The 10,978-nt window shown below is 50.0% G+C and overlaps 2 protein-coding genes, 1 non-coding gene and 1 pseudogene across 3 annotated transcripts; 1 reads left to right on the top strand and 3 right to left on the bottom strand.

The window, feature by feature from the left end:
* The first annotated feature begins 517 nt into the window (after nt 1-517).
* Nucleotides 518-2,823, top strand: LOC4341835 (patatin-like protein 3). Its single transcript, XM_015786981.3, has 3 exons — nt 518-1,521; nt 1,615-1,677; nt 2,002-2,823. Exons 1-3 carry the CDS (start codon nt 652-654, stop codon nt 2,281-2,283), a joined length of 1,215 nt encoding a protein of 404 aa, XP_015642467.3. The 5' UTR covers nt 518-651; the 3' UTR covers nt 2,284-2,823.
* Nucleotides 2,824-3,572: 749 nt separating this feature from the next.
* Nucleotides 3,573-3,692, bottom strand: LOC112939454 (U5 spliceosomal RNA). The gene has a single exon (XR_003243168.1). It is a non-coding gene; the product is annotated as a U5 spliceosomal RNA (small nuclear RNA).
* A 1,427-nt stretch (nt 3,693-5,119) lies between these two features.
* Nucleotides 5,120-5,231, bottom strand: LOC112939461 (U5 spliceosomal RNA; annotated as a pseudogene).
* Nucleotides 5,232-5,655: 424 nt separating this feature from the next.
* LOC4341833 (probable alpha-glucosidase Os06g0675700) lies at nt 5,656-10,648 on the bottom strand. The gene is made up of 5 exons (XM_015785467.3): nt 10,356-10,648; nt 8,614-9,266; nt 8,296-8,526; nt 6,718-7,358; nt 5,656-6,641 (listed from the first exon to the last, which is right to left on the bottom strand). Exons 1-5 carry the CDS (start codon nt 10,589-10,591, stop codon nt 5,742-5,744), a joined length of 2,661 nt encoding a protein of 886 aa, XP_015640953.1. The 5' UTR covers nt 10,592-10,648; the 3' UTR covers nt 5,656-5,741.
* Between the last annotated feature and the right edge of the window lie 330 nt (nt 10,649-10,978).

The following is a 10,978-nucleotide window of genomic DNA, read 5'->3' as shown; positions in this document are numbered from 1 at the left end:
AAGTCCTTTTATATTTTAAGACGCAAGGAATAGGTAGCAAGATTATCAAGCGAAGCCTCAATAGAAAGAAGCGAATTACTCTCTCCATCCCATTTTAAACTCAATTATGAGTTTTCATATCCAACTTTAATCGTCCATTTTATTTGTTTTTTTTAAAAAAAATAAAACATAGATCACATATAAAATTACAAATAAAACGAACGATCAAAATTGAACACAGAAACTCGTGGCCGCGCTTAAAATGAAACTCATGGCCATGCTTAAAATGGAACGGAAACAGTAACAAACAACAACATGGCCATACTAGGGCTAAGGATATCAGCGATGAGAAACTAACACAGGGAGTCTTAGTTTTATCACTGGAAAATACTTTGGCAACATATACATCACCAACCGGTTTATTATTATTATTATTTTTGCCACAAACCCACGACCCCAAAAACAACCCCAGGACACGCGGCGCGACAGCGACAAAGCGCACGCGCGCGGCGAGCTGTGAGCTCCAGTATAAATATGGCGCCGCGAGCGAGGAAGAAGACGACCAAGCCGGAGCACCCACCTCAGCTTCTCAGCTTCAGCTTCGCTTCGCTACAGAAAAGCATCTCGGAAAAGCCAAGAACCAAACGGCTCAGCTCTACGTCGCGTTTGCTAATGGCGACAACCTCCTCGCTCGCGCTGCCGCTGTTCGCCGGCGGCGGCGGCTCCGACCGCCTCAGCCAGGAGATCTTCTCCATCCTCGAGTCCAACTTCCTCTTCGGCGCGCCGCCGCCGGAGGGGCCTGCAGGTTACTACTCCTCCGTTGGCCGCGTCCGCGTGCTCTCGATTGATGGCGGCGCCGACGGCGGCGCGCTCGCCGCGGCCGCGCTGGTCCGCCTCGAGCGCCGGCTTAAGGAGCTCTCCGGGAACCCCGATGCCCGCGTCGCCGACTACTTTGACCTGGCGGCCGGCTCCGGCGCCGGCGGGTTCCTCGCCGCCGCGTTGTTCGCATGCCGGATGCCGGCGGAGGCGGCGCGCGACGTCGTTGCCAGGAACCGGAAGGTGTTCTCCGGCCGCCGTGGGCGGGGGGGTGGCCTGTTCTGGAGGCCGGAGTCGGTGTTCAAGAAGGTGTTCGGCGACCTGACGGTGAGGGACGCCGCCAAGCCGCTGCTGATACCCTGCTACGACATGGCGACGGCGGCGCCGTTCGTCTTCTCCCGCGCCGACGCCGTCGAGGCCGACGCGTTCGACTTCCCGCTGTGGCAGGTCTGCGCCGCGGCGTGCGGCGTGGGCCCCGCCGAGGTCGCCTCCCTCGACGGCCGGACCAGGCTCCGCGCCGCGGCGGCCACGGGCGGCGGCGGCGCCGTGTCCAACCCGGCCGCGGTGGCCGTCACCCACGTGCTCCACAACAAGCGCGAGTTCCCCTTCGCCGCCGGCGCCGGCGACCTCGTCGTGCTGTCCCTCGGCGGGAACAACGCCGCCGCCGGCCCCCGCGCGTCGTCGTCGAGCCTCCTGCGCATCGCCGGAGCTTGCCAGGCCGACATGGTACGCCATAATTCTCGTGCATTTCCCTCTGCAAGGACAATTAATTGTACCCCGCGTCGCGTCGCTTACCCGACGGTGTCTGCGCCTTTTCAGGTGGACCAAGCTGTATCAATGGCGTTCGGCGAGTGCAGGGCAACCAACTACATCCGTATCCAGGTAAAAACATAAAAAAAAATCTTACAATTCTACACCTACTTATTACTACCAGCCAAGAACTGCAAGGGCTAAATTTAACCAAATTTATTGAAAAATATAACAATATTTTTAACATAAAACAAATATATTGTAAAAATATATTTAATATTATATTTAATAAAACTAATTTGGTATTACAGATATTGCTGAATTTTTCTATAAATTCAGTTAAACCAAAAGAGGTTGTAGTAAGAAAAGAATTAAAACGACTTGTAATTAGAGAGTAAAGTACGAGGCAAGAACTGCAAGGGCTAACTCCTCTCTCTGCTTCGTTTTCATCTTCAGGGCAATGGCATTGTGGCCGGAGCGGCGGCGGCGACGGCGGAGGCGGCGATGACGGAGAGGAGCGTGGAGTCGGTGCTGTTCAGGGGGAAGAAGGTGATGGCGCAGACGAACGGCGAGCGGCTGGACGGCGTGGCGGAGCAGCTGGTGAGGGAGCACCACCGGAGGATGGAGAGCAAGGCGCCGGTGGTGCTCATCAAGCCGTCGGCGACGCCGCGGACGTCGTCGTCGTCGGCGTCCACGCTCATCACCGTCTCCACCAACGCCTCGTCCGAGTCGCCATGAGAGAACTCTACACCACCATCAAACTTCGCGCCAAAATTAACTACTAGCTTTGGGTTTTTATTTATTTTTTATTTAAATTTTTTTTGGATGCTGAGTTCATCTGTTTGCTTGGCTAGTAGTTGGCTTTGCTTTCTTTTTCTTTTTTAGTTTTAGCGCGAGCGGCGCCGGCACATCGGGTTTTGGTTGCCTGCCGGCGCCGCCGGGCGCTCGCGCTCCCGGCCCGCGCCGCCGCCGCGGGCGTCGCCGGCGGCCGGGAAGAAAGAGGAGAGTGGCCGAGTGAGATTGTCAGGAGAGGCTTGTCTAGCTAAGTTAGGAAAGAAGAAGAAGAAGAATGCCGCGTGACGTGGCAAGAGTGACGTGTGCCACTGCAGCTGAAGCTTTACAGCGTGTGTATGTACAATTGTACTGGCTACTGTAGGTGGGTTGCTTGCAATGTAATGCGATCAGTGTGGGCGTTTTGCTGATGTAAATTTGTAACTGTCCGTGCAAATTTGCCAGGGATCAGTTGAGATTTCAGAAAATTTCAGAACAATCTGGCCATCTTCAGTTCAGATTTCAGAACGACCTCGTTGTTGTCTTCAGTTTAGATTTCAGAGCAACCTGGTCATTTTTTTTCCCTTGTAAAAGGTGATATTCGAACAGGAACCTGGACAAGATTCTGAATACTAGGTAATTTGGCTTCCCAGATGAATGAACAGTGGACAGTGGTATGTTTTCAGGCCTTTGAAAAGAGAGACGAAGGTTCACTGGAAAACAGGAGGAAATTAAGGAACATGATGCGTCACTAGAATCTAGTTCATGAGCCATGTACCAAACAAGAACATGAAGGATCTCCAATTCTCCATCCCAGTTTCTTTTCATCAACACATCTTTTAGTCAAGAACACATTATGGAACAGGGACCAAGGAAAAGATTCTAATCTTCAGAGGTAATTTGGCTTCCCAGATAAAAGAACAGCTGGAATGTGTACCAAAATCCATGGTGGCAAAGAACTTTTGAGCTTTGAAATATGACTATTTAGAGAAATCTTGAGCTTCGATTTGATCCCTGTTCTATTATATTCATTCAGTTCGACAATATTTCAAATTCGATCCCTGTTGTATTATATTAATTCAGCTCAACAATATTTAAATTTGATTTGAACAATACTTGAAATTTGATTTGTAGAGCATTTTCTCAAAAAGAGAAAACACCCTATTTCAAATTCGATCCCTGTTGTATTATATACATTCAGTTTAACAATATTTGAAATTTGATATGAACAATATTTGAAATATGATTTGTAGAGCGTTTTCTCAAAAAGAGAAAACACCCTCCAAAAATAAGAGTATGCTGCTATTTGTGGCGCGCACACGGTATTCTTTAGTAAAAGGCGAAAGAATAGTTCGCTTTGTGCTCACCACGCAGCTGCTTGAGTTTTCACCGAGCAGCTACCGCCCTTTAAATACCCGAATGGCTAGCTCACCTCCACCAAAACAAGCGGTATGGTACTAAACATTCTGGTTTGCTTCGCAACATCCTCTTCTCACGTCGCGTGGGCCTTGGTATGTATGAAAAGAGAAACCGGCCGGCCCGGCCTGCAACGACGTCCGGCACTGTTCAGTTCATGGCCCAACTAGAATGGGCCGCAAGTGAACCGCATCATCACTTTTCTTTTTTGGTTGCTACTAGGAAAAAGTACTTCGGTCCCTCAACTTGTCCTCGAGTTACAAAATCATCCCCCAACCACAAAACTAGATATATGACATTCTCAACTTATAAAACCGTTCACTTTAAGTCCTTCGATGGTTTTGATCCCGGTTTTATCCGACGTGGCAGCTGAGTCAGCGTGGGCCCCACATGTTAGGATGCCACGTCAGCACATTCTCTCTCTTTTTCTCTCCTTCCTTCCTCCCTCCTTCTCGCACGGGCATGGGGATGCCGGTGCTAAGGCTAACGCCCACAGTGGCGCACGCGGCTGGTGGGTGGTGTGGGAGGCGATGGCGGCTCCCGGGGCCAAGGGGGCCTTAAGCTTCCCCCAGGTGGCGTCACGCGGGCTCAAGGCAGCACGAGCTCGCCGACCTCCCCGCCCCCCTCGCCGGCCCCGCCTCCTCCCTCTCCGTGCATGCTCACCGCTGGCCTCCCTACCCTCCCTCGGCCGGATCCCTCCATCCGGCATCTGGGAGGAATATTCTCCTCCGAGCCGCTCTATCCCACCCCCGTCCACCAACCAAACACACATAAAAAAGAGACTGCCATGTCCTATCCATCTAAAACCCACCATCCAAACACACCCTAAAAGAATCGGTTCACTTTTGAGACTTCCACTCGAGCCTAGTCTTGACTCTTGACTAACTGCAAAAGTATTCTTTCGACGTCCAATACAGTTACTGCTTCTTTAGATGAAATACGACTAACTGCAAAAGTATTCTTTCGATGTCTAATACAGTTACTGCTCCTTTAGATGAAATACGACTAACTGCAAAAGTATTCTTTCGACGTCCAATACAGTTACTGCTCCTTTAGATGAAATACTACAAATGTGTTTTCTGTAGAATCCAAGACAAATGCGCTATTCAGTCTCCCACACTGTCGCAGCACAAAGCTTGAAATGGAGATTAGTAATCACTAATGAGCTGTGTCACTATAGTCGAAACAAGTTATCTGGAGTATAATATAAAAAACATATTTAATTTGTTTTTTTATACAGTGAGCTCCCATTCAGCGTGATGAACAAAGATAACCATATTTTTAATTTTGTTCAAAATTTTGAACTTTGATATGTAAAGTATTTTAAAACCCTTCAAAAATATAACCATATTTTCAACTTTAATCAAAATTTTGAACTTTGATATGTAGGGTATTTTAACACCCTTCAAAAATAAGAGTTTGCTGCTATTTGTGGCGCGCACACGGTATTCTTTAGTAAAAGGCGAAAGAATAGTTCGCTTTGGGCTCACCACGCAGCTGCTTGAGTCTAAACCCAGCAGCTACCACCCTTTAAATACCCGAATGGCTAGCTCCCCTCCACCAAAACAAGCGGTATGGTACTAAACCTCTTGCATGTCAGCTGCCGTGGATATTCTTGGAAGTACTCTGAGTAAGTTTGTTTTCAGTGAAATGACAGTCGCAGATGGTAACTGATAATTGTGGAATAATACTGCTGTTCCAAATGAACTAAACGGGCATTATGCAGTTTATAGTTTACCGGGTGAATTATTGGTTTCACTTTCATGCTCTGAGGAGCTATTTCCTTTCCGTTTAGAAGCAAAAGGACAGTTTCAATCTATGTTTGTGATGTTCAGTATTCCAAAGGTCTGCAATATATATTTGTACAGCTTCGGAATAAACAACACAAACATAAGTTGAGAAAAGGAAAAAGAAAAGAAGAAATAGACAATTCAAATTTAGGCCAATTTATTCAGCTCAATTTCGTCGGGTTTTTGTTTCAGATGATGCTCGAATTCTATTTGGCTTAATTAATAGGTCATAACGACCTTGAGATCGAACTCCTGCCCGACGACCAGCGACAGCCCGCCGACGTGCGCCACGCCCAGCGCTCCCTTCTCCGGGTTCCCGCCGCCGCCGCCGTCGACCGCCGTGCTCGCGTTCACCTGGACGCCGTTGGCATAAACGGCGAACCCCTTGGGCGGCACCGGCGATCGAAGCCCCATGAGCACCACCTTGGCGATGACCATCGTCCGGCTCGGCGCGTACGAGTCGTGCACCACGTGCGACCTCACTCTGACGACGCTGCCGCCGCTCTCGGTCGCGCCGCTGAATTTGATCTGGCTCCACCTGCTCCGCGCCCCGACCATCTCCGGCGACTCGCCGTCGTCCAAGAAGAGATCCCCGGTGGCCGTGCCGTCCTCGGCGAGGGCGACCAGGAGGTGGACCACGCTCTGGCGCACGCGCGACGACGTCAGCGCGGGCTGCTGCAGCGTCAGGATGTTCCCGCCGGCGACGTGCACGTTCACCGTGTCCGCCGGCGCGGGCAGCGTCACGCGCTTGCCGGTCTTCGTGGCGACGGCGAGGGAGAAGTCGTAGAGGCTGAACCACCGTCCCGCCGGGAAGTAGGCGGTGACGGTGGTCGCGCCCGGCTCGAGCACCGGTGACACGAGCACGCCGCGGCCGAGCAGGAACTGCCTGTCGATGCCGTACGTCGCGACGTCGCCGGGGTAGGAGAAGAAGAGCGGCCGCGCGATGGGCGCGCCCGTGGTGTGCGCCTCGTACATGAGCGTGTACAAGTAGGGGAGCAGCCGGTAGCGCAGGCCGAGCGCCTTCCTCGCCGACCTCGCCACCGATTCCCACAGGTACAGCTCTCGCCGGACGGTGCCGATCGCCGAGTGGTCCCTCGAGAACGGGTAGAACGCGCCAAGCTTCAAACACACAAACCAAGCTCAAACTTACTTACGCCATTAATGGAGGACATGAGAGCTCGACGTGTTCTGTTACCTGAATCCATCGGCTGCAGAGCTCCTCGGTGGTGTTTCCGCCGAAGCCGCAGATGTCGGCACCGATCATGGGGATGCCGAAGAGGCCGAAGCTAAGCATAGTGTTGATGGAGTAGCGGAGGTCGTCCCACGTCGCGAAGTTGTCGCCGGTCCAGTGCGCGGTGTACCTGCCGGAGCCGACGAACGTGGAGCGGCTGAGCACGAACGGGCGGCGGCCGGTGTCACGGAGCAGCGCGTCGTGCGTGGCCCGCGCCTCGAGGAAGCCGAAGAGGTTGTGCGCGTCGTACTCGGCCACGCCGCCGTAGTGCACGGCGGAGGCCGGCACCGTCTTGTTGTTGATGGGGCGGCGCACGCCGGAGTTGTCGATGCGGTACGGCGGGTCGTCGAGCGCGTTGAGCGGCGGCGGGTCGACGAAGTTGGAGATCTCGTTCATGTCGATCCACAGCCCGTCGACGGGGAGGGTCCGCCGGAACGCGGCGATCTCGCGCGCCCAGAACTCGGCGGCGCGCGGGTTGAGGAAGTCCGGGAAGGAGACGTTCCCCGGCCACACCACACCGAGGTAGTTACTCCCGTTCCACTTCAAGAAGATGTCCTCCTTGATCGCTCGGATGAACGTCCCGTACGTCGCGTTCACACTGATCCCTACAAAAACAACCGCCATTGGTGACTGACGACGGAGATGGATTCTAATCGGGTGGTACATGTTAACTAAGGCTCTGTTTCTTTCAGTTTAAGATTATTATAATCTAGATTATTGAGTCAGATTAATATAAACTAAATTGTTATAATCTGTAGTAGAATAAACGGTTAGTTGTTTCTTGTGTAGATTATTAGAGTCTATATTATTGGGTTTGTAAGTCTACATAGGGAGTGGGGTGGTATGGTAGGTAATTTTTTACCCAATAATCTGGAAAAAGCTCACCTAAATGAGCTTATCAGATTATAATAAGTTGGGCTCTAGATTATAATAAGCTATTTCAATAAGTTGTCTGTTTTTTTCAGCTTACTCCTAATAATCATGATTATAATAATCCCAAGCTGAAAGAAACATGGCCTAAATAGTTATGAAATTTTTTTTAAAAATTAACAAGATATATTTATATGTAATATATCGCTCCATAAATATGCAAGTTCAAATTCAACTTTTACAAGTTGTAACAAAAATAACAAATTCAACTACAAATATGAGTATGCTAATTTAAGTTATTTTTGTTACAATTTGTAGAAGTTTAATTTTAACTTTCATATTTGTGAAGTGATATATTACATATTGATCTATCTTGTCAATTTTTTTAAAAAAATTTCATAACTATTTAGATGACATGCAATAAACGGGTGGACATCCACCGGGTGATTAAAAGAGTTTCCCGACTGATGACAGAATCAGGGTTGGAAATTTCGGACTGAAATTTCGGTCATTTTGGACCCCCTCCGATACGACATTATTTTGGCCGAATTTATTTATTTATTTATTTATTTCATGAATTTTTGGTAATATTTGTTCAAATTCAACTAAATTTTGCTCAAAATTTCACCGATCAAAATTTCACCATTGAAGCGATCCATCGATCTTGTGTACCTGGGTCAATGATGACGACGTACTTCTGGCCGTTGCGGTGGAGGCGGTCGACGAACGGCCGGAGCAGGTCGGCCGGGAAGTTCGCCGGATCAAGCGTGAAGTCCTTGAAGGCGTCCATGTAGTCGATGTCCGTCCACATCACGTCCAGCGGGATCCTCGCCTTGGCATAGCCGGCGACCACGCCCTCCAGGTCAGACACGTTCTTGTACCCCCACCTGCACTGGTGGAACCCTGCAACGACGCACCGCAACAATGTCGGACAATGTCGGCGGCGAGATCATGCAAGAAGAAGCAGAGCAAAACAGAGAGCTAGCTTACCGAATGACCAGTACGGCATGGGGGCAGGGCGGCCGATGAGCTGGGTGTACTGGTCGACGACGGCGAGAGGGGACGGGCCGGCGAAGAAGTAGAAATCCAGCACGCCGCCGATCACCTTGTAGGTGACGTACGATCCACCATAGATGACGTCCATGCCGTTGCTGTTAAGGAGGAGCACGCCGTGCGCCGCGCCGCCGCCGCCTGACCGGACGTCCATGTAGAAGGGGTGGGAGCCGTAGAGGTTGAGGTCGACGTTGCCGGCGGCGATGTCGGAGTTCCAGAGCGTGAAGGTGTCATTCCGCTGGAGCCGGAACGTGCGCTTGGTCTGCTCGCCGAGGCCGTACAGCGACGCGCGGCCGGGCGGCGGCAGCGAGGAGGTGAGCTCGAGGTAGCGATCCTTGAAGACGAGGTTGGGGGAGGTGTCGAAGAGGACGTCGCCAGTGGAGCGGCGGGAGACGGCGAAGCGGAACGGGGAGGAGGCGTGGATGGCGAAGGTGAGGTCGGAGGTCGCCGTGGAGAGGACGGGCCGGCCCGGACGCGACGTCTGGAGGAAGAACTCCGGCGAGGGGCGCGGGATGACGTCCTGGGGCACCTCCCATCGCGGGCCGTCGGCGTCGGCGATGCGAACGTGCAGCCGGCTGTCCGTCTCCAGGCTGCCGCCGGCGAGCCAAAAAAAAAATAACGGTGATTATCTTGTACTCCCTCCGTTTCAGGTTACAAGATGTTTGGATTTTCGTCAAAGTTAAACTGCTTTAAGTTTGACTAAGTTTATATATAAATATAGTAATATTTACATTACTAAATTAGTTTTATTAAATTAATAATTAAATATATTTTTATAATAAATTTATCTTGAGTAAAAAATATTACTATTTTTTTCTATAAATTTAGTCAAACTTAAAACAGTTTGATTTTGCCAATTGGAATCTCATTTAGCTTTTTAGCTTCACAGATAAACCATTAAAATAATAAATAAATAAATGTTAATGTTATTAATTTTAAAAGTAGGTTTATTTATTTTTTAAAGAAACTTTTATGTAAGAAGGTTTTTTAGAAAACATATCATTTAATAATTTAAAAAATGAATTAATTGAAAATGCTAAAATTGTAGATTGGAGTTGAAGAAAAAACAGACCTAAGGTTTTAACCCTCTGTGGCTTTGTCGCTCTGTGGTCTCTTGTTTTTTTTGTAAGCAGTCTTCTCTTCTAGATGACTTATCTAGTACGTTGTCCTAATCATTGTACGGATTATACATGTATAATCGACCAATCAGCAATTCAGCATCTCTACTTGTAATATCATAAACTTCGGCCTTGTTCTTTTTGGTCATTTCACTTTATTATTGTTCTGTATTATTTGTTGTACGGATGTAGAAAATATGTTTTCTAAAAAAAGTTCTTCTAGCACGTTGTTTAGATCCTTTTCCTAAGCTAATCCATAATAATCTGTTTTAAACTTGGTCTAAGGGGTAATGTCTCTCTCTTAATATCATAATCTAGCACCGGATAAGCCGTCCTGGAGAATCCTAGATTTCTTTTTTTTTTTTGGCATTTTGGCTCTTCTAGAAATCATATTTTATAAAAAAAAATAACGGTGATTAGCTGGTACTCCCTGCTGCCCTCTAGGAGTAGAGCTCAAGAATTAATTGATCTTAGCAATTCTCGGAAAGAAAAGCTAAAATTAAAGCTAGCTAGCTCATCGAACAATTGCGGTAAAAAATGCTAAAATGGAGCTGCGCGCACCTGGCATACACGTCTAGCCTCTGCACGTCGTCGCCGTACGCCGCCGTGGACCCGCCGCCGGCGCCGGCGACTGCGGCGAGCTCGGCTCTGAGCCGCCTCCCTTCCTCATCCACCAGGAATGCCGTGGTCCGGTAGCCATTGCCGGCAGCTGAAACGCCACCAATGGCCGAGCTCAAGCAAGAAGCCAAGCAGAGACACAGCAATAGCACCAATGGCGGCCGAGCTCTCGTCGCCATCGATCGCACCGGAGACGGAGAGGGGGCAGCTTGCGATGCTAATGGCCTAATGCTACTGAATCGTCAAGGTCGCCATGGATGCCCTTCTTAAGCCGCGTGAATGGACGGACGGACCGACCGGTCATTTGGTCGTTTCTGACCCGGTCACCCGGGCAACATGGTTGCTGATCTGGTCCCGGTGTCCTTGACTCCCAGTGAAGACGACGAGAGCTGGTAGATGGGGAATTTGGGCAGTAGTTTCGCGGCAGCCTCGAGAGGCGTTCTTGATAAGGTGTGTCAGAAGCCAGCCGATTCGAGATGCCTCCGAAATGGGCGCGAATTCCGGCGGCCGGAACGGCCAGCCGGCGGCCGCCGTTTCGACGGGATGGCATGGCAGGCCGGGCATGG

The sequence above is a fragment of the Oryza sativa genome, chromosome 6 (genome assembly GCF_034140825.1).
Source record: "Oryza sativa Japonica Group chromosome 6, ASM3414082v1".
NCBI lineage: Eukaryota > Viridiplantae > Streptophyta > Magnoliopsida > Poales > Poaceae > Oryza > Oryza sativa.
This window is presented reverse-complemented; position numbering and strand designations above follow the sequence as displayed.

What these genes read in the sequence shown, in the direction of transcription:
- LOC4341835 (XM_015786981.3), top strand. Translation starts at nt 652, where the DNA reads ATGGCGACAACCTCCTCGCTCGCGCTGCCGCTGTTCGCCGGCGGCGGC. An exon ending in GAGCTTGCCAGGCCGACATG is followed by an intron (nt 1,522 to 1,614) that starts GTACGCCATAAT and finishes GCGCCTTTTCAG; the next exon opens with GTGGACCAAGCTGTATCAAT. An exon ending in CCAACTACATCCGTATCCAG is followed by an intron (nt 1,678 to 2,001) that starts GTAAAAACATAA and finishes TTTCATCTTCAG; the next exon opens with GGCAATGGCATTGTGGCCGG.
- LOC4341833 (XM_015785467.3), bottom strand. Translation starts at nt 10,591, where the DNA reads ATGGCGACGAGAGCTCGGCCGCCATTGGTGCTATTGCTGTGTCTCTGC. An exon ending in AGGCTAGACGTGTATGCCAG is followed by an intron (nt 9,267 to 10,355) that starts GTGCGCGCAGCT and finishes CGCCGGCGGCAG; the next exon opens with CCTGGAGACGGACAGCCGGC. An exon ending in CATGCCGTACTGGTCATTCG is followed by an intron (nt 8,527 to 8,613) that starts GTAAGCTAGCTC and finishes GCGTCGTTGCAG; the next exon opens with GGTTCCACCAGTGCAGGTGG.